Source organism: Xiphias gladius, chromosome 9, assembly GCF_016859285.1.
Source record: "Xiphias gladius isolate SHS-SW01 ecotype Sanya breed wild chromosome 9, ASM1685928v1, whole genome shotgun sequence".
Taxonomy (NCBI): Eukaryota; Metazoa; Chordata; class Actinopteri; order Istiophoriformes; family Xiphiidae; genus Xiphias; species Xiphias gladius.
The window spans coordinates 3,842,414-3,870,388 of record NC_053408.1 but is presented as its reverse complement, the minus strand read 5'-3'; the positions used below and the strand labels follow the sequence as shown (position 1 = coordinate 3,870,388).

General features: G+C 41.5%; 1 protein-coding gene across 4 annotated transcripts in view; it reads right to left on the bottom strand.

Moving 5' to 3' along the window:
* The window catches only part of skap1 (src kinase associated phosphoprotein 1), a 31,884-nt gene extending 4,221 nt beyond the window's left edge, over positions 1 to 27,663 (bottom strand). For all 4 annotated transcript variants that reach the window (XR_005708078.1, XM_040134614.1, XM_040134615.1 and 1 more), the window contains exons 1-11: positions 26,974 to 27,663; positions 25,419 to 25,524; positions 24,789 to 24,814; positions 24,440 to 24,556; positions 11,201 to 11,281; positions 10,829 to 10,912; positions 10,611 to 10,735; positions 9,923 to 9,986; positions 7,724 to 7,921; positions 5,070 to 5,123; positions 4,818 to 4,927 (exon numbers count right to left, since the gene is read on the bottom strand). Coding sequence is in view for 3 of the 4 variants with exons in the window: in XM_040134614.1 (XP_039990548.1) it covers positions 4,818 to 4,927; positions 5,070 to 5,123; positions 7,724 to 7,921; positions 9,923 to 9,986; positions 10,611 to 10,735; positions 10,829 to 10,912; positions 11,201 to 11,281; positions 24,440 to 24,556; positions 24,789 to 24,814; positions 25,419 to 25,524; positions 26,974 to 27,013 (1,005 nt within the window). In the remaining variant the exon portion in view is untranslated. The remainder of the gene's footprint in view (positions 1 to 4,817; positions 4,928 to 5,069; positions 5,124 to 7,723; positions 7,922 to 9,922; positions 9,987 to 10,610; positions 10,736 to 10,828; positions 10,913 to 11,200; positions 11,282 to 24,439; positions 24,557 to 24,788; positions 24,815 to 25,418; positions 25,525 to 26,973) is intronic.
* Between the last annotated feature and the right edge of the window lie 312 nt (positions 27,664 to 27,975).

Sequence of the window (27,975 nt, the reverse complement as noted above, 5' to 3'; positions counted from 1 at the left end):
GGTTGGTTGGATGCGGCGAATGACGACGGGCGAGGCAGGTGTTGTGTCACCGCCACCGCCGTGTACCTAAACAAAACACAGCTTCAGAAAATGCACCTTTTTTTTTTTAAATAGTAAAATGTAAAATTCCGTAGAGATCCGGACTGCGTCTCCTCTTCCTTTCCTCTTTTCCTTTCTCAAACACACACCCATGCTCCCAGAAGAAACCCACACGCTCACACACAATCCCGAATGCATACAAACTAGGGGGAGTGCTAATAAGCCTGACACATGAGGCATCTTTCCTCGGCCACCAGCTGACTGAGGCAGGCCTTGGGCGTGATGGAGCGCAGGAAGTCTCTCATTGCCCTGCTGCTGAACCCGCCGCCTGGGTGTTACAATCCCCCCCCCCACTTCCCCATCTCCAGCCCCCTCCCTCCTTTCCTCCTATTCCTCTTTTTCCATCTCTCCTGTAGCAGCCTTTCTGCTTGCATCCTCTCTTGTTTTTTTTTTTTTTTTCCCCCCTTTCTCTTTATCCTCTACATGGACTCATCAAATACACTGCGGCTCTCTGCAGTTCTTCCATCATTGGTCACCCTAACAAAGAAACATGAACACCTCTGCCAGGCAGAAGCCAACGATCTGTAATCTGCAATCAGGTTAGCAAGCCCTCCTCACTGCTCACGCAGGTAACACCTCACACATGACCTGATAATACCTGAATCTGTGGGGGAAAATGCTTATTTTTTGGGGGGGAGAGTTTATAAGGATTCCGTGCCAAAAAAAAAAAAATCTTGTCAAAATCCTTCGAGAAATATGGACGATAATTCTGCACAACCGGAGATTGAAATGGCTACTTAGTGTCCATTTTTTCCAAGTGGGCTTTTAATTAAATCAGTGAATTGGCTTCAAATTGGAAACATGACAGAGCATGAGAACGTTTGAAAATATCTCAGGGACGATGAGATTTAATAAAAAGAAAACCTACTCGCTCCTTTCTAATGCACGCCTGGGATTACAGATAGCTCCTTAAGTTAATAGCAATTTAAAGTGGATTTGTGTATGCCACTGAGTGTCTGTAATGATGGCTGTTTACGCCGCCCCTCATTTATAATAATTAAGCAGAATGGATTGGGGGTGGGTTGCTCGGACACGGTTCTGGGCTATTGGCTTGGGCTGAATAATGACCTACTGTAGTTGACCGGGAGATGACCGCTGCCTCCTGCATGACCCCAAACCCCAGACTCACCCCCTGCTACTCTGGGTGGTAAATAGGATGTCTTGCCTGTCTATAGCGTCTTGGTGTCTATGGCCACAATAGCAGCTAGGGGTCTTTAAATGGGTGTGTGACAGAGAAAAGGGGAAAGGAGAGGGGGGACAGGGCTCACACAAAAGAATAAAGGGATCCCCCCTCTTTGTCTTTCTTGCTTGACTTTTCCCATCTGATTGTTTGGCCACTTTTCCTTTTCTTCAGCCGCATTCAGTCGGCGTGACCTGTGGGCAGCGAACCAAACCGCCTTGTAGAACAGAGAAGAAGCCTGTTATGACCCTGAATAAAGACTGTCACAGGTAGCTTGGACAGAATATGAGTGGCCCTTTACACACGTAAGGAGATTTAGAATTTCTTGTTTAAAATTTTAATATATATACGTGCATTTTATGGACGCCATAAATCACAGCAAGTGAATTTATAAAGCTGTAAGTCAGCCTTCTTGCATTTGTATGAGTTAATTTAATAAAACAGTCCTGTTACAGGACTCCGCTACAAACTGCCACAAGGTGTCAGTGGTGTCCATGTTCACCGAACGCTTTGGCCAAATGTGAAGTGACGCTCTGCTTTGGCAGACGCACTGGATTGGCTGTCCCGTCTCCCTCTCTCTGTGTTTTGGTTGGACAACGGCCTGAGGAAGAGAGGTGAGCAGGGCGGTGGGGAGAAAGAGGAAGAGGTGGCAGCAGCGCTTGCCAGAGTTTTAAGGACCCTGGATGGGTTTGTGTCATAAATCTCTTCCCACTCCATCCCGCCGTTCTCCATGAGTGCCTGTGGGAATACAGGAATGTGACAGCTGACCTGTAGAGCCCATGTCTTTTGATTCTGGACACATAAATTAGAGGCCAAGAATGCAGGACAACCTTATGGTTTAGTGTGGGACATGGCTGACAATGTATACAGGCATTACACATGTCAGGGAGAAGTGAAACAGTGGCTTTTAGCCATTGTGATAAACTAATCCCATATTGTAACAACACACTGTAAATTTTCCTCTGCGCATTACAGGACAATCTGCAGTTTAGATCTTCATGAGTTAGTGGAAATGTGTGTGAAACATCTCAACAATTTAAATCAAGTTAAAAAAAATAAAACCGAGCTTGCCGGTATTTGTCATCACACACTAAAATGTCAGTGTAAAGCCATAATGCACATTAGGAAAATGCAAGCTCTCAGAAATGAAATGCCAGGGCAAAAATCACAAGATGGATTTCAGGGTGTGTTTCTACCTCATGAATCAGCGCGCTGAGCATCGACATCAAGCTCTGCGGAAAGCGAGTTAGGCATCGCTGAAACCAGCGGCAGAGGCGCACTGAGATTAATTCTCTTGAACTAATGGGATTCATATGAGTTGTGAGGTTCCTAATTTATTTACTTTGTCAGTGATACACAGATATGCGCACATGCACGGCAACACCCAAGGGAAAAAACACACAAATACAGTAAAAATGCCCCCACTTTACAGTAAGTGAGAGATCAATAATGATGGATGAGGGCCTTTTATACAATCGGCATGTTCTCCTCAGTTCACAGCCATATGACACCACGCCTGTGGCCATCCCATTCTGCACTTCAGCAGTCAATCACATCCCAGCTTTAAAAATAACAGTTTGTTAGCACCATTGATTTAGCACTTAGAGCGTGTCCTTATTACCTTGTAATTATGGTCAGTGTTGACATAACAGCACAGACAACCAGGCCTCCCACCCTCTAAGAGAATTTATGGGCCCTGGTTTTATTACGGCCATTTCATGTGTCTGGGTCCCCAGTTAAGCGACAGACTTGAGTTCTAGCCAAGGGCCCGTATTTCACTCATCGAGGTCAGGGTTCTCAGGAATCCCCCGTAAAACTGAACGCTGACGGGGCCTGCGTGTACACACAGAAGACACAGGGAAGTCCTCCCCAAGGGCTCATTAAAATAAATAGCCGACTACAAGCCATAATCCAAATAATGCGATTCATGAGGGGAAATCTGATGCTATTAGGATGCAAAATGGGACACGGGTGGAGTCATGTCGTCACACAAAACCAAACATTCGGAAGCTGTCCAGAGATCACCTTTAAATAATTTACCGCCAGGCCCTCACTCTAGGTCCATCAGAAGATAGTTACAATACTCTCTCATAGTCTGTCGGTGTGTTTTGACTTCAGCATACAGCTCTACAAAAAAAGAGTAATCTGTGTCATTAAGATTGTGAGATACTACAACCAAGGCTTGCCTCCAACTTGGACTTAGTTTGCTTTTAAGGTCTCCAGTGAGGCGGTAATCCGATCCGTAGAGTGAAAGGTAATACGCCAGGCGGGGCTGAGGCTGTCTGAGGCGAATCTGTAGCACCGAGCCAGGTACCCTTTGTTTCCCCAAGTACGCTGCCTTTGTCATCCTTACCTGAAAAATGGACATGGCTGTTTTGACATTTTCCCCTATCAACCAGCACACACAGACGAGAAGGCTGGCATCTCATTAATCTGGCACTGCCTAGAGAACCTAAATTAAAAGTCCATCTTTTGTGAAAAGCATATTTCACCTGTGCCTCCTCTGCTGTTATGAACAAAAGGCTCATATTTCTTCAACGACAACTGATACTGTTAGTTTATCTATCTTAAACTAAAACCTTGACTTTAAAGAAAAAGAGAGCGCATTTCTGCACTTAAAGAGCTCAAAAAGAAAACATTAAAAAATAATTAAAATTCAGCCTCTCTAATTGCCGATCAAAGATGCAAGAAATCATGAGGTTGAATGCGTAATTTCTCAATCTCTGCCATAAAATTACTAACAAGAAAGCTGAATATACTGTAAATTCTTCCTCCAGCTGCTCCTCAGATAATTTAACCTAAACACAGAACATGACGATTCAATTTCAAACCAACCAATAGCAGCAGTCCGGGAACAAGTCGCTGTACGCAGCAGAGTAGAAGTGCCCAAATTACAAGCCATTGATTTCCAGTAGGGTGGCTTTTCACTGGTAGATACTCTGCATGTAACTACAAGATGGCCATAAAACACGAGGAAATAGATTGAGAGAAAAGAGCTGAGATGCAGAATGGCTTCACCTGCAGTTTATGTCAAACAGAAAAGAAGAGCTTCGCATGGCTGCCTACTCAATTAACCCCTGTGATAGAGGCTCCGTAATGAACAATGGCACCATTACGCAGCGCCCGAATGGTGCTTCACCCTAGTGGCCTGGGAACAGACAACGCCACTGTTGGTGCTTCTCGGCTGCATCAAGATACAAGTGCTCACTAACTGAGGAATTTAGACGTTGGGGATATCAGCATGTTTGGAAAGTAAATGAGGACAAAGTGATTCCTGTAGTTGATGTTGTTTAACCCTTAAATAATTACATATTTTACACATCTGCGTCACATTTTACTCATTTTCAACTACTGTGATTGTTCCTGTAATTTTTTCTACGAGTCAAGGGTGCAGTCAGGATTGGTTCTTATTAGAGATGAACGACAGAACAGTAATCTCCCATTCGAGCTGACTGTGATAAGTTGGTTTTGAAACCACTGAACTCTGAGGTAAGTTTAAATAACCTATTGGCTTATTGTTGCTGGTGGTGATGCTGACCTTGCTAATGATGTAAATGAGATCTCCTCTCTGGAAGGCCAGCTCATCCACCTCGTCGGCCTGGCAGTCCCATAAACCCTGGTAGTAGTTGGCGTAATCTGATGACCAAACTGAGAGGAAATGCAATGAAATCAATGAAATGTAAATTTAAATTAAAAATTAAAAAATGGTATGGTACTTAAGACAGTTGCCGTGAACTATTAAGGTGGAAATTTTCTCATTAATAGAAGAAGAATGTAATGAGGTTCCGACCTGGTTTGTTGTTCCTCTCACTGCTCTCATCCACCGGCTCTGGAAAATCCTCTTCTAAACAAACAAAACACGACAAAATGATACTTGTCATAGAATATTTATCTTTGTCTTACTTAACTGTTATGAGCAGGAAGCGTTTTTAAGTAGATATTGGGACCCAAAAATTTTGATTTCATTATTTGTCAGGAAAAAAAGAAAAAGAAAAATCATGATAAGAAAGAAACATTACCTGCTATTTGCCTGACCCAAGTAAAAACTGTTTTTCAGGAGATTTCTTTTTGTCTCACACATTAAGGACAAATGTGCGGTGAAAAAAAAGCCTAATGATTAAACAAAACAAACAAAAAATGAATAAAAAGGATCATCAGCCAATCTCTGATGTATTTCCATGTGACACAAGAAGTTCATTTTTCTTTCACCAGACTGAACTCAATGAGGATCAATTTGTTCAAATTTATCAGAGTCCCGGACAGGAAAAGTTGAAGAAGAAGAGGCTGTCTTTAAGGCATGCGGAGGCGGACGTGTCATCGACTGTGGGGCGTGGCACCCGGTGGTCTGAGAGGTGACACAGTGATATGCCTGCCCTCTGTCTCCCACATCCATCCTTAACACTAGCAGGCTGACAGCAACGCCACAACCCAGCAACACTATCCACCCTCCAGCACAACCCGCGCCTCTGTTTCCAGGAAGAGCAGGAAGGACCACACACACACCCACACACACACACACACACACACACACACACACACACAAATACACACGTACTATATATTCACCACATGGATATTTGTGATCATGTGTACAGTTTGTGTTTGGATGCAGAAAGTTTCTCATTCTTATATGTGAGGGAGGTTCTTTGTCAGTTTTCCTCTCCTGCTTTTCTTTCTCAAACACACACACAATGACTGGCACTTTCAGGTTGCTCCACGTTTCAAGAACAAATTTACTCATATTTTCTCTAAAAATGCAAAAGAAAATTATGCATAATCCCGGCTTTCCTGAAAAACGCAAAAAGAGAAAAAGAAAAAAAGAGATTTTAATTTTGTTTGCAAAGCATCCAAACATTTGTTCAGCACTCTTCAACTGCTGTAGAGAAGAGCATCCTTCAGTCGAGAGGCCACCGCTACGGGCCAGCGGTTTCTATATCAAATTGATTTAATTTTCAGTCAATAAAATCAGTCATCAGCACCAGAGCCAATACCACCTACACTGTATTCTGCCTGCAACTGAGCCATGTTTCGGGGTTTTGCGCCGACAAAACCGAGAGAGCTCGTGAACAAAAAAATGATGCTTCACTTCTACTCTGCATTTCTCTTTACTTCTTTGGCTATTGCAGTGCAAGTGTTTCTGACAAGGGTGCAATTTTACTTTAGGAAAATAATCTTAAACTTGAATGGCTACTCTTGCAAAGTAATCTTTAATATTCGTGAGAACAATATATGAAATAAAAGTCTAACAAATTAACAGAACACAGTCGCGTGAAAGATTACTAACGAGTAATATTTCTACTTGTTGAGAAAGAAAGATTCTTTAAATACAAACATAAGCTGCTTTCCTTCTCTTTACAATCCTGATCAATGAAAATAACCATTAAAATGTAATAATTCAACAGTATCTAATCACTGTGTAGAGGCTGGAAGTGGGCAAAGAGAGGTTCAGAATGATTGATAAGTGAAGGGGTGAGAAAGTGAACGAAAGAGCCCGTCATTCGATATGCCATCTGTGGTCAGGGTCTGTACTTCTTCCCAGATGGCTTTGAACGCCGGCGTGACAGTCTGAAGACTGATTTCCCTCTCACCAATGATTTTGGCAAAGGTAATGTACTCACTGAGTGAAACAGAATCTTGATGTATCTTATTTAATAGAAAGAGTGATGGACGACGGCCCTGAGAAGATCGGATCACCCCCTTTTGTCCTCGGGATCTCGTAGCCACCCTGACACATGGGACTGTCTACCCCTCAGTAGAGACTCACACACACTGCTCTTCTCACAACATTCTCAATCAAACTCTAATTTCTATTAAAGATGTGACATTAAGAGCTCCAGAACTATTTTAAGCCCTGAGAGATGCAGTTTTTACTTCCTTTCAACTAAATTGCTGTTGCTAGGCAATTTTAGCCAAAACTCTGCTTAGTGGATTGAATTGTAGGCTATTTGTTGCCTGGCAACATTAGCTAATTGGACATTCTAAGACAGAGCGTTCAGAACGACCGGGCTCTCGCTGATTTCAACAACATAACTGTTCCTCAACAGATCGCTCTCAGTGAGGTAAGGACGACGACCAGAGGAAGATGATTTCTAGTCAGTGTAAGGAGAATCTTCCTCTTCCTGCCCTGTGTGGCTCTGCAGCAGCCACCCCAGTGCTGACAAGCTTATTAGCGTTGCTTGATTCAAAATGAGTGATCGGTCTGGGTGTTGTCGTGATGGGGGGGCACCTGGCAACACAAACTCCAGAGCCAGGGGAGATCATCACAAATATTTCTTGTAGCAAAAATCCCTTAGGGCTTGAGTGTGTGTGAGGCAGAGCGTCTGTGTCTATTTGTCTGACTGAGTATCATGAGGGTTTGTGTGTGCTGCAACTTTCATGTCTATTCATCCCTGTGTGGGTGGTTGCTGCTCTATCTCTGCATGTGAGGTAACCCCATCCTCGTACCTGGCAGCACCTCGTAGATATCCTCGTCCTCCTCGTCCACCTCCCGCATCTCCTGCCCTCCTCCCGGTATGGTGCTCTGAGAGGCCTGGGCAGCACCGGGCCCAGGCGGGGGAGGGCCGGTCAACCCCTCAATGTCATCATAGGTCTCCTCTTCCTCCTCCTCGTCGTCATCGAAAGGGATGAAGCTGGAGCTGAGATCTATGATGGAAGGAGATACAACGCGATGGGCGGCGTTAGCGTCAAGATGGAGCACGGCGTGGCACTAAAGACACACACATGCTTTAAAGGGTAAAGTAAGAGAAATGTTCTGAGGGTCCTGACTGCACAACAGGCTAGGGCACGTGCCATATAGTAGCAGTAACAAACACTGCAGGCGTAGATTCAGGTTGCACATGATGATTATTTTTTGTATGATCTATTCGTGTGTTTTAGAATTTTTTCCAAAGATGCAACTGATCGTTCAGTTCATGAAATATCAGAAATAGTGAAAAACAGCCATTACATTTACCCAGAGCCAACGGTGATGTCTTCAAATGGCTTGTATTTGTCTGACTAGCAGTTCAATCCAAAAAAACATAAGTCAATTTGCAATGATATAAAACAGAGAAAAGGAGCAAATTCCCACATTTGAGAAGTCAGAACCGGAAAATATTTTCCTTTTTTTGCTCAATAAATGACTTAAATGATATGTCCAAGGCCTCTGCGGGGTTCACCAAGTTAAATTTAAGACTTTATAAGACATTTTTAATACCACTTAGTATGAAATTTAACACCCAATTCACTGGTTAAAGTATGAAAGATATCAGTGAAAACCAGCAGAGACAATAAGAATTAGAATTATTAAAAGGTGCATGATTTTCTTTTTTACAATTATATCACATTCTTGTACTTCAGTACTTCCTGGCAGTATATAACAATGATTCCTAATACTATCATTATTTAGTCATCTAACAGCAACAGCAGAAAATGGATGAGTGTATGGGTTAACCAAATTCAAACAAAATCAAGATCCACATATGAATTTTGACATAAGGTCATAGGTCTGGGACAACAGTACTAGTAATTTTCCAGCCAGTTTTTTGCTCTTTACTCGTGTTGCATGTCAGCCCGTCCCTCTCACATTCTCCCCATCTTTTCTCTATATTTTCTGTTTATCACTAAACGCTGATGTTTACCCAGTGATTAAGGCTGTCATACCCCTTCCCTCTCTCTCCTTGCATTTTTCTTCTCTGTATCTCTACTGTCGCTATCAAATAAAAGCAAAACGCCAAAAAATAATCTTTACAAAATAAAAAAGAGTGACCACAAAACTGAAAGTGCACATTGCAAAACAAAAGTCAGCCTTGCTCTGAGGTAAATTCAGGAGGTAAACAGGTAAAAAAAAAATCATTTCCATGTTCTGGATCGGACTGCATTTCACAGTAAAAGTGGATTGGAAGGAAGTAAGACAAACTGCCGAGTGTCTGTTACTTCCCGCAAATCAGTGGCTCGGCCTGGGCCCATTTTAGATTAGACGAGGCACGACTGCTCGCTCAGATGGAGGAGCCGTCTCATTGCAGGCGACTGGCCACTGCAACACAGAGTATCAGGTCCTCTGCCGTACACCAGCGGCCAAGCAGAAATCAATGTCACTGGAGGATAACCAGAACATCTACCAATCAATTTCCTGTAAGCTGGAATTCGGTAGGAGTGTTAGGGGAGGGGCGGTTGGGGGGTGGAGGACTAGAGCTACACCACGCTACACATGACGTGGTGGGTGACATGTCGAATGAGGAGATTCAGAACTTGTGTGTTCGGCTGTGCAGTTAGTGATGGATTGGGTGCTTTTCATTTGAGTCGGCGATGATAAAGGGCTCCCATTCACTTCTGACCTTTCAGAAGTAAAACACAGGCAAACTTTGGTAGGAAATTGAGAAAAAAGATGCTCTGAACGTTTACACTGCTTTAACTGTATTTTCCAATTAACCAATGTGACTTTTAAAAAGTCAACTCAAGTCAAGTAAATTTTATTTATGTAGGCAAAAATTTATGTGTTTCAACATATGAATTCCTCTATAATCCTCTAGCCTTAAATCCTTGATTCAAATAAGGGCACAGAAAAAAAAAGGAGAAAACCTTGTGAGAGGCAACAAAGGAGGGGTCGCTCTTCTGAAAAAAACCAATAGGTACCAGAGACAGTGCTAAGAGATGCTGGCTTACCTCTAAGTACAAAATTTATTTGGTCCACCCATTCTCTGGCCTCTTGAGGGCTGCTGGCAGTGAACTGGAGGGACAGAGTGGCAATAATCCTGCAATTATCATCACATCTAAGGGTGCATTTATACGGAAATAAAAGTCCTGATTTTTCTCCTTTGAGGCACAGACCAAATCTCTTCCTAGCTGGCTAGGAAAAAGACAAATAGAAATGTTCCCTTTTAAGATAGCAATTAAACTATACAATCTAAAATAATAAGACATCTAAAGTCGTAGTGACTGGGAGAGCAGCATTATACTCAGGCAGAAAAGCTGCCAATGTGCCATACAGACATGTGTATTAGATTTTTTCCAAACGGATTTAGATTAGAGCTTGACTGATACTGGAATTCTGAAGCCAATGTAAATATGTGAGAGTTAGATAACAATAAAGTACCTGAAGTATAAACAGTATCTTTGGCATTTATGTGCTGCAATTTCTTGTTAGTTACTGGGTTTTAATTCAGATATTGCCACTAGAGAAGAAGGACTAATTTTAAGTAACTTTCAAGTAACTCCAGCACTTTCAAAAAGTCGTATTACCATTTCCACAATGATATCTATCAAACTATCTTCCCTTACTTTAATTCCCCGAAACTTTTTTTTTTTTCTTTTTACTTTAATCTGTAAAGCTTGCTATGGTGGTAATACAGACCTGGAAAGCCCGCCGCCCGGGTGCAAAGAGCTCGAAACAGGCATTTTTCTTGGAGTCTTTCCTCACGTTGGTCACCAGCTGTACACTGTATTCGTTGATATAAAAGGAACCCTTTTGCTGTTTATCTGTAGGGCGGAGTACAGATAAACATGGCAGGCTGTTATCTGATTCGGGTTAAGTGTCTGTAATCTTTCTGTACGTTGGCATTTCAAACAAACCTTTTTCACTCCCAAAGTAGTAGAATATTGAGTTGTTCAGGACACACCATCTCTTCTGCCACTCAGAGCTGAAGAAGCTGTGGTCTAGAGAGATAGATAGATAAAAAAAATAAAAAAAATAAAAATATATAAATAGATCAAAATGGAAAATCACTCAAGTGCAGGTTGTTATTCACAAAATTTGTACATATATTTTCAAATATTTTCTATGCGCCAGATGATCACAGTTTTCCTTATTGTACTAATGAGTATTTTACTGAAGCCATAAATATTGTCCTCATGCAGTAAATCTCACCCATCTAGCACCACTTTGAGTGTCTAAAACTTGATAATACTGCTTCATCCATGACTGGTATCTATGTGCTGCTATACCTTTTCGTTTCTTCTCCAAGTAGCCTTGCTTCAAGATGTTGCTGAGGTCCTGGGCTGCCACAGAGGGGATGTCCCCAAAGTCTGTCAACACAAGTGGTTAATCTGTTTATTTGTCTGTAAGAGGTAAAGAAATAGTGAAAATGCCCGCAGCAACTTCCCAGAGCCCAACGTGACTTCTTCAAATTGCTTGTTTTGTTCGGCCAACAGTCCAAAATCTGAAGATATTTGCTTTTAATGATATAAAAGAGAGAGAAGCAACAAATCCTCACATTTAAGAAGCTGGAGCCAGACAAAGTGGGGCATTTTTTCTTGATAAATGACTAAGAACGATTAAATTGTTATTGAAATTCCACTAATCAATTAATCATCTAATTGTTTCAGCAGTAACTCTCAAAAAGCTGCACTTAGAACGTTCTTCATTCCCAAGGCAAAACACACACACACACACACACACACCGTGAATATTAAGGTTCCAGCCCTGTGGATCAAATACATCCCTGCTAGGCTTTAGGAAACTGAGATCAATACATTTACAGTGCTGCTGAGCACTGCAGTCCATTCATCTACTCACATTGCACTTTTAATGGGAGTTACCTTCCTGTGGGAATTCAAACAACTCTCTTCAATTTGCAAAGTCAAATTTTAAACATGATAAGACAATGGCACAAACTGAGAGCCTTAAGTTAATTAATGCAGTTGTTGGAAAGTAATGCACAATGCACTTCAGATAGCATTAAGCCTACTGTGCCATTTGTGCTGGGGAGAAGTTTTGAGACGACTTTGCTTGGCTTTTTCATCTTCACGGGACAGCTGGAATCTAACCAGGGATGTTGTGGTTATGTGAAATGCGTTTCAACTGCTCGTCCACCAGAACGCCGCGCGAGGAGCAGTTTTTAACCAGCTGCTCCACGCTTTTTCCATGTGTCAAAAACAAAGCTCAGCTTCCTCCGAACTCATTACTCAAGAGGCATTAGTCTTGCAAGAGAAAAAAGGAGAGGGTGAACAGGAACCGCCTTTTTAGTCTGAAACGCAGGAACAATTTAAAGACCATTTACACTAGTCAGTGTGACACCCCATACAGACCACTGATGACAAGGGGAATGCCTGGAGTCCATCCCCTCAGAGAGGACGCTGTTTAACTGCTGGGAAAAACCAAACATGTCATCTCAACCAGGGTCCCCTGGCTTAAACAAAGAGCATCCCCCAACATAAGTAGAAACAGGACCCTCTTTCTCATTCATAAAAATCAGCAACGTGGAAAAGCAGCTCCAGCTGAATGCCCACCCCAACTGCGCCCTGCTCGCTCTCTCTCTAAAAGTTATTATTTTGAGCCTATTCTGGGTGAGATTTGTGGGAATAACTTTGATCTGGAGAGCAAAATAAAGCCGATGGTGGCTTTTTGCTTGGCTAACATTCCAGAGATTGAAGTTCACAACAGTCTAGTGTGTGATCCTACAACCTTGCACCGCCTCAGCTCATGGGCCTGACAGATGAGCGGGTCATTCCAAAGCAGAGCCCCAGACACCTCACAGCACTAACACGCTCACATATCATCAGCCTGCCTTTGTGGATGGACTGACCAGTGACACTATAAATACAGAGGTGCTAAGGACTGTTTTGTCAAAGAGAGCCCGATTCAGTACATCATAACAAACAGCGGTCATTATGCTCCTCCACCTCATCTATCCGCTGGCAGTCTGTCCATTTTTTTTCTGGGCCTGCTTCCCTGTTGCGGCCCACTTCTAATCCCCTCATCCGTCTGCTTCCTTTGCTCTTCATTCATCTCAAAGGTTGAGCCCGGCTAATAGATGAGGAGGTACAAAATCAACACAGGATCACTCTGATCTGCCTGAGTCAATAAACATTACACATTCATGCGTGCTTGACACTTTAACGCCGAGTGACCTGACCTCACTTGACTGTTCTCCTTTGTATGAATCCTCAAACACCAGTACAACAGAGTGGGTGCAAACACAGACTTTAGTGAAAATGGAAACACTTACTCAATAGTTCTGGTTTCTTCCACAGGGTCGCAGCACAACCTAAAAGCAATGCGCTGCTTAATGCCGCTTGCTCAAGTCCTTGATCCCACACTAAACAAAAGCAGAGTCTGATTGGTCCTGAGTTAACAATGCCTCCTTTAATGAAAATGACACACTAACACCTCTTTGGGACCAATGCAATTTTAAATGGATATTCAGAGGTAATGTTATTTGAAAAAGTGTAATTTAGAGCATTAAAAAAGCCCAACAACCATCTTGGTGTTTTAGTTTTGAGTTTGAGTACAGGCACAGAGAGACACATTAATGCATCTAATTAAGGCCTCATCAAAATCGCAGACAGACGGCACTCTTTCATAAAAATCATAAATTGCGGTATCAATTATTCAGGGCAATGCCATGACTTCATTTTCATCCCTTTTGCTTTTTAATTAGCACCATCCACAGCTTTGGTATTGACATTAATTTGATGGAAATTTATTGATATTTCAGCATAACCTATTTAGCTGAGTGCAATTACCAACAAAGGGAGGCAGATAGATGTGATGTTAGAGTCGCATCACGTGTTTCGTAATCAAGGTGAGGAGCTGCTACAGGCCACGCTAACTGAATCTAACGGCTCTCAGTGGTCATCAGCAAGAAAAGATTTGAGTCACCCCATTTCCAAATGGAAGGGGATAATCAATAGAAACTGACCAAAAATATGTGTTTAATTGATCCTGACAGTGGAACACTTCCATAAGCAAGCTGACCTGTGAGCTGATAAGTGCTCCATTCTGTTTCCTTACCGAACTTGTTTTAAACTCTGGGGGGGGGGGCATACACAACAATGCATCTGAGCTGCCAGCGGTTTGCCACAGCCGCAATCTCTCATTTGGTTATTCACACTCTCTCAGCATGGTGTTATGAGCTCAGCAGTTGATCCTGCAAGAAAAGGCTGATTTATGTTAGCATGACCAGAGGGAGTTAATGTATTCTCTCATTAAAATCCACTTTAGTTAGGCTGAAAGTCAATCAGAGGCTGGATAGAGAGTGAATCAAAATGAAGGGAAATGGTTGGGTGGGAGGACTAATATGTTACATTAGATCTAACGGTGGTCATAATGCAAAAAAGATGTTATGAAAACACAAAAATGCGCTGAGGATGTTGAGAACTACAGAAGATGGAAATGCTGAAGGAAAGTGAGCAATCCCTTCATTATCTTTTCTGAGACATTAGAAAGGCAGAGAGGAGTGACAGCACCGCCAGGGCTCAGTCCCAGCAGGCGTACATGTACTTTTAGAGTCGAGGGTCTGAACCACTATTGTATCCCCGGCTGCAGAAACATTTCAGTTGGCCATTCACACAGAGAAAGCCTGGGAGAAGCAGGGATATAGCCTTTTATCACGATAAAAATTAGGCTTGGGTCAGGGAATTTTCTTCCCTCCTTCTTTAGCTATTCGGTGCAGCTTTTTCATGTTTTGAAATTTCATCCATAAAACATTTGAACATTTGTTACCTGAAATTCCACAGATGTGTAGATACTGTAATATACTATCACTTTCTAGGTAGAAAATGCTGTATTGCTGTATTTATTATGCTTGGTGCACAGGCAGCGGGATGGGTGAAATGTTTGGAAAGACATGGAAATAAAAATTAGCTGCTAACATTTTTTCCTTTCTCTGTCCATTAACGTCTATCTAGTTTATTTGAAGTCTGCGTGCTATATGTGATGTCTAATAATGGTTGTCTTAAGTGCCTTATCTAGAGAGAGTGAGTGTGTGTGTGTGTGTGTGTGTGTGTGTGTGTGTGTGTGTGTGTGTGATGCATCTTGAGTATTTGCTTGAACGTCGTTTGTGCTTGTAATAATGTTGTGTAAATTTGAAGTCCTTTGTGACGCGGAGAATCATCTATTGTTCTGAAGTTATGATTGTGATGCGTTCTATATTTGTGTTTTATCACAACTTTTATTGGGTCTCTTTTCATTTATGGTGTTTTCTGGTATCTTTTTTTAGTCTGCTTTCAAGCTGCAACAATTATTTTCATTATTGATTAATTTGTCAGTTATTTTCTCAATGAATCATTTGGTCTATAAATGTCATAATGTACAGAAAAATGGCAGTAGCGAGTCACTAAAGCCCAAGCTGACTGATTCAAACTGCTTGTTCTGTCCCACCAACAGTCCAAAACCCAAAGCTATTAAATACTACTATTATAATAAATTAGAACACCAGAAAATATTTACACTTGAGCAGCTGAAACCAGTGTATTTTTGGTATCTTTACATTAAAAAATTACTTTAAACAATCATCAAAACTGTTTGCAGATTAATTTTCTCTATCTAGCAGTTCAACAATCGACTTAATAATAATCGACTTCAGCTTTGATCTGCTTTCTGTCTTACTTGTTTGATCATTTCTTTTCATTTTTTTTTTCATGAAAATTAACCTTTTGGCAAAATCTGGCAAATTTACATCACACCAATGTTATTTAGTGCATGATATCCCTTAAGTAACCATAGAGTGAGAGAGTTTTACTTTTAAATTTCTAGGTAGAGAGAGAACAACACACTGCCAGCATATCACAGTATTTACTTGTATTGACTATGAGGTTAAAAAAAAGAAAAAATCAGTTGACACTATTAATGGAATTAATAAATCTGTTTAGGAGCGTGTAGAGGAGATGACCCCCCCTTCACAGCACAGTTTGGAATCAAAATCGGCAAACTATCATATGTTTTCTTTCTCCTTTGCCTAGTCCTTGAGCACGGGGGCTTTCACAGTGCCTTTTCGATGCAAGAGGTATTGCATTGAATGCAGCATCAGGGGGGCAGCAGCTGACCTCCGTGTGAACCCTGCTGATGAGGTGAAACAGAAGGCAGAAAGAGGCTCCCCGGCCCTGAGGGGGCTGAGGGGAGGAATGCTGCTGATTCTACAGACGAAGCGAGCAAGACCGCAATCCTCTTCGATACTGTCCTTGATTAGGAAAAAGGATTCACTCAGTGCACCTTCACCCACCCGGCGCTCAATCTGTGCACAGGCCAAAACTAAATTGATACATTTTTCCTCATTACAGTAGGAGGCCTTTGCTGCGCGTCCCTCCCGCGAGGCAGCCGTCAGAGGGGAGGAGAGAGACTGAGAGGCACTGAGGTTAAGGGCAGAATGTCTTCCCTGCCCTCCTCTCCTCCCCCTGATTTGATTAGGACTCCAGTCATCGATACATAAACCGTGTTTAGAACCTCCTAATGCATGTGTTTGAACCAAAGAAAACATGCGGTGCATTATATCAGGGTGCATGATGCCTGCGTCCGCGTCTACGGATGTTTAATGGGACTGGGAATTTATGCAGGAGTGATTAAGGATTTTTTTTTTTTTTAAATCATTGATGTCAATCAGGTTAAACAACAAATCTCTGTCTCTGACTTGAGATAAAAGCTTTACGACTGAGTGAAGCCTTTAACAGAGGTGAATAAAAGCCTTACCATGCACAGTTTCGGTTTTCTTTAATGATTTGGATTCTGGAAAATCAATGAGATTGCAACTATATGCCATGCAGAGATATCTAGTGTTTCTCTCTTTTATCGTCTTATTGTTACACTGCAATTTGGAAGAAAAAAAAAAATGTACGTGTCTCTATGCAGGAATAGATGTCAAGTCATTTTAGGCTCCGTTTTGTTCTATTCCTATGTTCAAACATCACAGGCCAGCCACTGTAAAGACACTAAGGGGCTAAATTTACTATGTGACATCGGCTTCCCCCTGGGCAGCTATAAGCAGCGTCTACAGCGACCCTGAATTTCCCTTTTCTAGATTTACTACCACTATTCAAATGCTTAACTGCAGATACAATGATCCTCTAATCGCTGGGGATGGTTTTCAGCTGCTTCAGAGCCTAAAAAAATAAATAAAATAAAAACACCCAAAAAAAAAACACAAAAAAAAAAACTGTAGTATGAATATAAATATCAACAACGGAGGAGTTGGGGCCCACAGGAGAGCCTGCATATCTGTGATAGAGACAGGATATAACGCAGTCAATGACAGAGCCTGGGGGGAAAAACACTCGGAGAAAACCAACACACTTGCCCTCTGAATGTACAATTGTTAAAACTTTAAAATGGTTCTGTTATTTCCGCTAAAAAGGCTTTAAATATCATTTCAGCAATAATGGTAAGTTAATATGTTCGTGAGGACTGTGTCAGTGTTTTCTGAGCAATATCTCATGCCCATTACCTTTATATGTTATCACTCTTATTTTATAGTCACTGCTGTTACATATTATGCCAATAAACAATTATACGATGCCATCATTCTTTGACTCCTTTCATAAATCACCAGCAAGTCTGTGGGCAACAGGTGTTACAGGAAAATTATTCTGTCAAAGCAAATAGAGCCAAATGCTTAGAGAAATCAGCGTCTTGCTTAAATCTGATGCTATGGGTTTTGCTTAAAATTATAATAAAATTATTTTAAAAATTGTTCTCAGTGAATAAAACTAAGGATGTTTTTAACCTAGTGGGATTCACGTAATTCAAAACAATGTATTATTTTCCATTTATAAATCATAAAAAGATGATTATTAATTCAACTGTTTTTTCCCCACTATCGCTACCATAAATTTTACTGTTTTAAATTTCATTTTTAAAATTTGCAGGAGACCTGCACGTACTTACTGTGATTTATTCATCATATATTTTTAGAAGGTTTCCATTTAGTCTTTCATAAACAAGAATGGGTAATAACAGAATAATTACTTTGGACTTGGCCTTTTCTGAGAAAATTAGAATATGTTTCAATATTTATTTATTTTTTTTGCTTTGTTTCCTCTTTTGCTACAGAAAATACGGCTCATTTTGAAATAGCTGCAATAAAATAAATGATATGAGCATTTTGCCAGTATATAACTATAGATTTTTTTATATAACTGGTATACATGTTAGTAGAATAATAATAAAATAATAATTGTGGAAAAAAAAGTTTTTTTTCTAAATTCAACATGTTAAAACATTTTCTTAAACTTTTAATCTCATCTCTTTTATTTTTTTTTTTAATTAATAAGTAAATAAACAAGAGGCAAAACAAAACATTTCTTTCACTGCATCATTCAGAGGAAAACAGTAAATCATCCTCTATGACAGTAACTGCTGTAGAAGTCATTCAAAACTAATTTTGTGACAATATACAAATTAACTCATAGGAAAAAATGATATAAAACAGCAAGGATGATCATTATTTACCAATTTTTTTTTTTTTCAATAATTGTCAAGTTTTTAAAATTACGTTTACTGTTTTACTACAAAGAAACTAAAATTACAATCACTGAACACATTAAATTAAGAAAAACAGCCAGATCAACTAAATATATTTAAAAAAAACAATAATTTAATTATGATCATTCAAGTGTGACATTATATATTAAATGTCGTCACTTTAAATGTGATCAATTGTAGGGAATCTATATTTTTAAGTTAATTATCTACATGCAGAATTGGTTGCTTTAAATCAAACTAATTAAAGTTTGCATACTGCAGAACCAGACAAAGTTTCTAAACAATAAAATCTGGTCCCAGTCCACCCACTTCGGATTCTACTTCTTTGAGATAAGCTAACTTACAGCACAGACCAGTATAAATCAATGGTAAAAAAATTTCCACTGCAGATAAGCAATCCTCAAACAGCATAGAAGCCCACGACAGCCGTGTCCCACTTGGCACACAAACACGGTGCTGACTTCTCAGCTGTGCGGAGATCCCGGTGTAAATAGGGATGAATCCTCAACATCCCTGAATAACTCCACAAGGGCATGTTAATGACCTTAAAGTGCTACATTACAGCAACAATTAAACAGAGGGATCCCAGAGGCATCGGGAGCCGTCGTGTCACTGTCTGTGTACAGGCCAACACATCTCTCCCATCTCCATTTATTTCCCTAAGAAATCAGTGGGGCCACCTGGGCTTGGCATTGAAACTTCATTCATCTCCAGAAATGGATTCCAGTGGAGGGCAAAATCAAATTCTCATTTGCAAGGCAGGGGGAGAAAGAGAGGGAGTGAATGCAGGAGGTACCTGGGAACGCTAACCTCTGGGTGAACCCGCCGCATCTGATAGTTTTGCTATTTGTCTGTGACATTGACAGCTCTGGGGGAGATTAGGAGCCACCCTGCCCCAGCTTCCCACTTTGCATGCTGCCTATGTGCCTCTTTACAGATGGACTGCTGCACATTTACCTTCGCCTGTTTTCCCTGGGTTTCAACAAGGCGCTACACCAGAGGCGACGGAGGGATGTAATTATATGCAATGCAACAATAAAACAAAGCAAATGAGGGGAGAGCTGGATCAGAAGGCTCACAAAACCAGGAGGATGCAAAAACTACAGAGTGTGGCTTTTGGTGGGGGTGAAGCCAGAGATGAGAGTGATGGATGCCCTTCGGTTAAATACGTCCAAATCCCCCCTTCAAGCTGCTCTCTTCTTGCCAGGCAGTGTGAGTGAGTGTGTGAGAGAGAGTGTACAAGATTAATAGTGTAAACAGCAAGGGAGAGAGGGAGAGAAAGGCAGCCGGGAGAGAGAGAGAGGGAGGGAGAGAGAGAGAGAGAGAGAGAGAGAGAGAGAGAGCGAGAGAGAGAGAGAGAGAAAGAAAAGACTATCAGCATCTGCAGCAGCACAGTAGCCCTAGGGGAATAGTGTGAACTTTTGAACCCTGATGGCAGGCAGTCGCAGCGATGCACAGAGCCTGCTCCTGCCTCGTAATGTGAGTGTGTGTCTGTGTGTGTGTGTGTGTCTTTCTAGAAAATAACACAGGCAGCCACTGAGGGTGGAGAGGAAAGGAGAGTGAAGGAGAATGAGGAAGAGCTGAGGTCATTAACATATTCCTCGCTTCCTTGCAAACGAGCAGCCGCTATCCAAATGTCATGAAATCCATACACCGATGAACGCGGCAAAAAATTAATCTCCAGGCAGATATTCTGACGCATAGATACAGTAGATGGCTATCAGCAAGTCCAAAGAAACTTCATGACTGATGGGTGTTCTGTGACAGGGAGGCCAATCATTCACACAACTCCGGACTGAGTGCAGACGGGTACCAGGTTGGCTAAGCAAGAGGCCAAAGGTCAAAAGTTCAGTAGGTGGGGAGACAGCACAATCACAGGCCAGCAAACCTGCAAGGAGGTCATCTGTGCAAAACACTGTCCAGGTGCTGCATTTGAGAATGCAAGGAGAAAAACCGGTATAAATGCTACTAAGTGGTTTATGTGACGTTCCAACATTTTTGTCTGTGTCTCTCGTTCATTTAAAGTCATTTGTTCTTCTGTGAAGCACCCAGAAACTCTCTCTTTCTCCATGACTTCATTTGACTTCAAACACAGACAGGGGCCAACTGGCACCTAAAACATAGCTGATTGACCCCGTAATGGAGCATCAATCCGTCAGCTGGCATTGTTTTTCCTATTTCACCAGCCAAGACATCCAGGCATGCACACTCAAAAACACTTCACTGTACATAGCTTTTTCAAGCTTGAGCCAAAATGACAAAATTTAGATTTAGCATTCTATTTACCAGCGCCGTGTAATAATAATGTTACTGTGCACTGGCTCCTCATATTGAAATGAGGCCTAGGCAACAGCGAGACATAACTTCAAATTGGTCATCCTACTACATTTTGTTGCCAGTAATTGGTCGAGGAAATTGGGCCGGCGCAGTAATCACTGAGAGGACTCACATTCCTGCATTCTTTAAAAAGGCCTACACAACAAAACACACCTGCCCGTGGAGCTGAAAATATTAGTCAACTAAATAATCGCTTTCATTTTTCAAGCAAAAATACAAAGCATTCCCCAGTTCCAGCTTCTAAATTTCAGGGATATGGCTTTTCTTTATCTAATGTGAGAGTAAATTGAAAATCTTTGCCTGGAAACAAGCAATCTGAAGAGCTCACCTTGGGCTTTAGGAAATTGTGACATTTTCACTATGTTTGGCCATTTTATAGTCCAAATTGATTGACTGATTGAGAGAATAATCAGTAGGATAATCAAAATAATTGCCTGTAGATTTTTTATAAATCTGAGGGATTAGATAACCTGATCCAGAATATACACAGTAAATAATCACACTTTATGTGACATAATATAATTCAAAAGGTTCAATAAACAAACACCAAACACAAGCAGCTAAACTATGTGAGTAAATAATATGCACATGGAATCAAGGTTTTGTGAATCAATCATTTAGAGCCTACATGCACACCTGAGCAAATACAGGCTACGTGGTACATCATAACAGAATCATTACGATCACAAAGAAGAAGAGGGAGACGTTTCAAAAGCACCATCTTTTTGCACGCCTCCTGAAACAAAGCTCTCTCTGCAGCACTCTGTCATCACTGCAGCATCCCAGCAAACATCCCCGAGCACCCAGCGGTGTTCCCCAATCAAAGGAAAACAAACAGGCCATTTCGACTTCGTAAACTTGACCTGCAAACAGCATGACAGGACTAAAAGCCCCACATCTAGGGCCTTCTCCTGGGGTCTATTTGTGTACATGTTTGGTGTGTGTGTGTGTGTGTGTGTGTGTGTGTGTGTGTGTGTGTGTGTGTGTGTGTGTGTGTGTGAGAGTGTGTGTGTGTGTGAAAAAAAAGAGATTATGTACTCCAGAGGGAGACGTTTTTTTGTGCGTACATTTGTTAATGTACGTAAAATGTACTTGAATGGCAAAGAGTGTGTGCGACAGAGGGAGTGAAAAAGAAACATTTTGAAAATGTGTGTGATGCCCAAATAGCAATGCGACCGAGAGAGAGAGAGATGTTGCCAAAGGGGGCAAACGAGGCTTGGGTGCGGCTGCAGGCGCGGTCAGGTCACCGGTGTGGTCGGCGGGTGAAACTCAGTTCACATTACCATGCAGACACTCGGTCTAACAATGGAGGCTCCATCTGTTCCTGTCAGCCATTACAAATCTGGTGTCACCCAGTCCACTGAAGACAACAGGCCACCGCATCTAATCAAACGGCACAGGCTCCTCCTGCGTGTAAAAGCAGCCATCGACTTCACACTCACTCACTCTCTGTTTAGGGAACAGAGAGCAGCAAAGGCAGGCAGTCGATTACCACGGGTAATACATTCTCCGAGCCACAAAGTCTCTATTGTGTACAGTAGGCTGAAATAAAATTACACAATTAAACTCATGACAGAAAACTCCATTTTCTATCCTCTCCTCATAGCCAAACGTTATTCTCTAAATCAAAAAATTATAATTTATTCTCACAACAGGTAATCTGCGGATTTTTGCATTAAAAGGAATAAAAGAAAATTTAAAACGTCATCACGGATGACTCTCCCTCCTAAAATGTCACTGATTTCATTACGTGGTCACGCCATTATTTTCCACAAACACTCCCTCCTCCCTGGAAGCAGACCGCCCAGCAGAAAAGTGTGAGCCATTTCTTTCAACTGGCAATGAACAGAGAATGAACTATGAACTCCACATGCCCTTTTAGTGAGGACACAGGCCATTCACTACGCTAACATGGCCGCAGTCCCCCAGCATAAAAGGACAGAGCGCTGTGAGGTGCACATTTTTCTAACAGAATCAAATGTTATTATTACTGATGCATCAAAAAATGTGTGTTTTTAGTAGTCAAGAGGCACCCGTTGGTTATAATAAACGCAAAATGCAAATGAAAAAGAAAGAAGATTGTCGCGGTGCTGCATAATTGGCTGTTTCTCACATTTAACATCAGTGGTGTGACACATTGTTCGAGCTTTAACAACTATCCTTTAGGGGAATTTTTAAAGCACTTTACAGTTTGATCTTTGTTTGTTTCCCCAAGGAAATCTCGCCTTGTTTATTCTGAAATAAACAATTTCAAAAAATGAATTATCATTGTCTAGTGGTCTATGTTCCAACCATCTGCTGTGATTTGTTTACTCAGTTGTTCCAAAGTTGCAGGGAAAGGCGGCAATTATTCGTCTGTGGGCAGAGGACGGGAGAGTTCATTAAGCCATTTCCAAATAAGGGGATCATTTTTGACTACATCCAGCTGGCATTAACTACCGGTGTCACAAAGTGATTGCGGTAGCAACTTATTTTTTTTTTTTTCTGAATGGGGAAATTCCACGATTCCTGCTTTACCTCAGGAAAGGAGCTGAAAAAGAGTGCAGGGTAAAGATTGGCACCTGAGGCAGCCGAGTCTGTAATGCCCACCTGCAGCATGTCACGTCAAGGGCTATTAGCTGGCGCATAGAGTCAAAAATACAAAAAGTCTGAACGGGAGGGAGGGCAAGTCCGAGAAAGGAAGACAGAGAGAAAGATTGATAAAGGGAGAGAGGGATAGAACACACATGGCCCCTCAGGTACAGTGTTGTATTTCAAACCCGGTTGTGAAAGAATAGAGGGGCTCAGGGTCAATCAATCACTGCATTAGCCTGCAGCTACAAAGCCTCCTCTCTGTGTGGGCCACCTATATGCCTCCCTCAGTCCACACATACAGCTCAAGGATACAGACCCAGGAGCAGAGGATCTGCCACTGGAGGGAGCTCTAGGTCACCATTCAGGAGTTGGTGAACCACCAGCCCTCTTTCTCCAGAGTCAGGACAGCCTACCTGCACACTGGCTAGGAGGGAGAGGAGAGGGAGGAGGAGTCAGTGATGTCAGCGCAGTCGGCCAAAGAGGTAGGAGGCCAGCTGAGAGGGAAAATTTCACAGATGTGGCATAGTTTCTCAATTTAATAGGGCGAGCAACAATATGCAGCAAAAAGGTCTGCCCGCGCTTCCTGTGTCAAGGTGTAGGTGTGTAAGTGAGGATGTTAAGGACTGTGTGTCAAAACTGCACTTGTTTAGTTCCCTTATATGAATACAGCACTGTCTCCCGTGACACTGACTCCTCCTTTTTACCCCTTCCTTTGTCGTTGACGAATTCCTCGCACACTGTAGCCATTCAACGGAAACAGATGTTCGCAAAGATAATATAGCCATGGACTTGTCATTATTAGGGTTAAAATTTCACCCCATTGTCCTTGGTTAAACTAGATGATATGAGCTGCAAGCTACATGTAATCTGTCTCGATGTCTGCTGCTCCAATGCAAAGTTATTGTCTTTTTTTTTTTTCCAACTAATGTTGTGAAGAAAAAGCCATTAGTGTTGCTTTGCCGCACAGACACACCCACATTAAGAATCAGACCTTTTTGAGCTGAGATCTCTGCACTGCGTAAATAGCTTAAGATCTCTCACAAACACACACATCGGAATCAGGACTATTGTTAACTTACACTCAGGGCCTCCGTCATCCTGGTAGTCAGAGGCTACTGAGGCGTCGTCTGATGGGGCAGAGCGACCCAGGCTGGAGCTGCGGTTGTCGTCAGAGCCGTCCTCTTCCCTGAAGTCCGCTGAGTGTGTATTGGTGGGTGTGAAAACGTGCATGTGTGCGAAACAGAGAGAGATAAACCAAATGTGCGTGAGTGAGTCAAGTGAAAAAAAAAAAAAAAAAAAGACTTAAAGGTCAGTAGTAGAGTATTTAATCTGCACGCGTACATAGATGTAAGCACGGCAGAATCAACTCAGTGTAGTCAGCGTTGATGAAGTACTTTGATAGAGATTTTTCGGGGTAATTTTACTTACATAGGAAGGGTAATTCCTGAGGGTATCTGAAAATCAAAATAATTATAAATCAAAACATGTTGCACAAATTGCAAAATTTTCTGTGCTTTCTTTTTTCAGAGAACTCAGCTTCAGTAATGCTTGTAAATTTCAGTCATTCCTCCTGCACAGAAGAACCACAAAACCACAGGTTTTCTGTACCAGAGCATGCTGTTCTTATCACGAAATGCAGACAGCACCCGTGGATATGGTTGTTTCCGGAGTAAACTACTGCACTGCACATTTCAGCTCTCTGGGTGCGTGGACTGTTCATCATGCTTGGAAATTAAAAACCCTGAGATTAAGATTATTAAGATTAAGACTAAATTATCCTGATCGGAAAAGATTATTCTATGAGATCTTTGAAAACTTTTAATAGCGTAAAAAAAAGAAAAAGAATGAAGTCTTGAAGTTGACACCATTAGATTAGATGAGTTCCTTTAAATGAAATTTTGCAAACTGTGTTAAAAGCATTACAGCAGGAATTAAGGATCTTGTGTGACACTAAAAGCAATAGTTAGATAATGGTGTCATGAATACAAGTAGTAAAGCAGCGTTCTATGTCTCTTGCTTAACACTGATCTAAGGCTGCTTCTAGAGGTTAAATCCTACCGTATGTGGACGACCCTGAAGTTATTCAGTAAGACCTTCCGTGTCTCTTGGGCATTTTCACTGAGGTCCTCATCTTGAAGGATCTCTGACACAAACAGCTCACAGTCTGAGGGAACAGAAAACATTGCAAGTGTGGCACTCACGGCGCGTTTTCCTAAAGACTTTCAGGTAACAGGGTCACAAGCTAAAGAAAAGACGAAGTATTTAAACTCAATAATACCGTTCCTGACACACAAATATGCGATCAAGTTTAGCGTGGAAGACAGAAAGCTCAAAACCTCACCTGCTTATTTACTTAGAGAAAATATCACAATTTGGTGTTGCAGATCACACTGTGCTCTTCGCCAGGTGGTGGCAACAACATATCATGACCTCAGAGCATAAAGATCGAAATGAAAGTCTGAAAAGTTTGAGAGCTGCTGGGTGTTATTTTATCTCTGAAATCGAGTTGTGAGACCACTTTATCCTTATACAGGAGACAGACACAACATGAACACATGCACAGCATAATGCCTTCCAACACCACAACCTTTTAGTTTTCACCACGACTTGTTTTCTTTGTCCATATAGAATAGTTTTTAAAAGTTTATCCATGTGTCTTTGGATGTGATCCTGGCTTCTCATTCACAGGTCTCAGGTCAGTGCGTCTCCTACAGCTTTATGTTTCAGTTTCCACTGCCTGGTAGCATTCAAATGAAAACTCACAGAATACATTAGTGAAGTCTCACTGATGCAAATGAATGAAACTATAGTCTTTCAAATATCCCAGCCTTTTTCTAATTTCTTGGTTGTTTCTATAATGGGGACTGAAATATCTAAGCTGCTAATAATTCAACCACTACAATGCTTTCTCATTTTAATCAAAATATATGGCTACTCATTGTGAGTCTTACTTCCCTAAGAGAAATGTAAAGACATTACATTTTCAAATGTTTGTAGAAAGTAAGCAGTTATGATCAACATATTCTTTCACCACGGTGCCGAACTGTAAACTTGTTTTTAAGTCAGAGTAACATTACAGAGTCGTGTAAGATCCGCCATTATGATACTGTAAGCAAAGCAGGCTGGCACACATCACTTATCTGATTCAATTTCTTTACGTCCTCACTCCCTTACTACACAAATGTATTCACATATGCAAATGTCCTTCCAAAGGCCATGTTGGCTGGCCTGGCAGCACATGCAAATGCAGCAATTGCCATGGTGACAGCGTGTTGGGGACAATTTACAGTTCATCATAAAGGTCGAGAAATGTGATGGTCTTTATGTTCTAGTGTTTGCTTTTGCTTCAGGAGCTTGAAGTAACAGTAGGCACGGGAATTTTATGAGCAAGAGAATAAAGATCAAAAAGAGAGATCTGACACTTTTTTGGGTTGCCACTTCAAGTTCTCTTAACCGTGTCACAACCGGTAGAATGAGAGACTATCATTTGTATATTTTAGATTTAATTTTGTTGAGATAAGCACGCCCACTTACACTATATTTCCATAGTTGATAGGATAAAACTGTACTGTTGAAAACAAGCATTATAACAACGAAAAAATAAAGGCATTACCGTCCAAAAGTCTCCTAATGACGTTAGGTGTTGTCCCCATGCCTGACCTTCACCTGTCCAACTCGAGACACTTTGGTTCGCCGACTTTTCAGACTTTTTCTGCCCGTTCACACTTTGCTTCTTATATCACAAGGGAGCCTATGCACACCCAGCCTCTGTCATACTGTTACAGTTCCATGACATTTACACCCATACACACAAACACTCAAAGACAAACTGTCACAGCATCTAGTCACCTGTGCCCTTTTGCTCTGAGCCCTAACTTCCGTGCATGCATCGAGATTTGCACAAAATGGGGTGGAGCAGGTGCACAGAAGACAACTTCCTCTGTATTCTGGTTTCTCAAAACCACACTGTCTAGCATAATACTGCTGCAAAGCTATCCTGAGTAGGGGCCATGATACTGGAAGCTGGCTACTTTTAGCAGCAATGGTGCCTAGAAAAAAACTGCCCTTTAATAAAAACGTGAAAAAGTCTGCGGAAGCAAAAACACAAATTTTAAAAACATGCAGGTGCTTGTGGTGAATCACAAAATGAGTAACTTGAAACGCTTGAAAACTACTCATTGATGTTCATCTTTTCCACAATCAAATGGATGTAGACAAAGTGGATAGTAGGATTTTTGTTAGTAAAACTTGCCAACCAAGGCTTTTCCATGTCAGTTCACATTCAGGAGCGCTGTACATAATACTAAAATCCCCCTTGATCATTACTTCAAAACTCCAACCAAAACCAGGCTGGTAAGAATCTGCCGCGGTGGAGTGTCCTTGGGCATGACAGTCAATCCCTTACAGCTCCAGATATGTTTCCTCTGTCGCTGATCTTTTGCAGCCTGACCTCCCTGCAAAGAGGGAAGAGCAAACAGACAATTTCCAGCACAAGTATAAATAAAGTGCCAAAAAAAAAAAAAAATACTAGTCAACAAAGTGGGATTCTCCCTAGGAGTTTAACAGACTGAAAAAAGCTGGTAAAATATTAAGGTCAGGGCTGCATGTGACATGC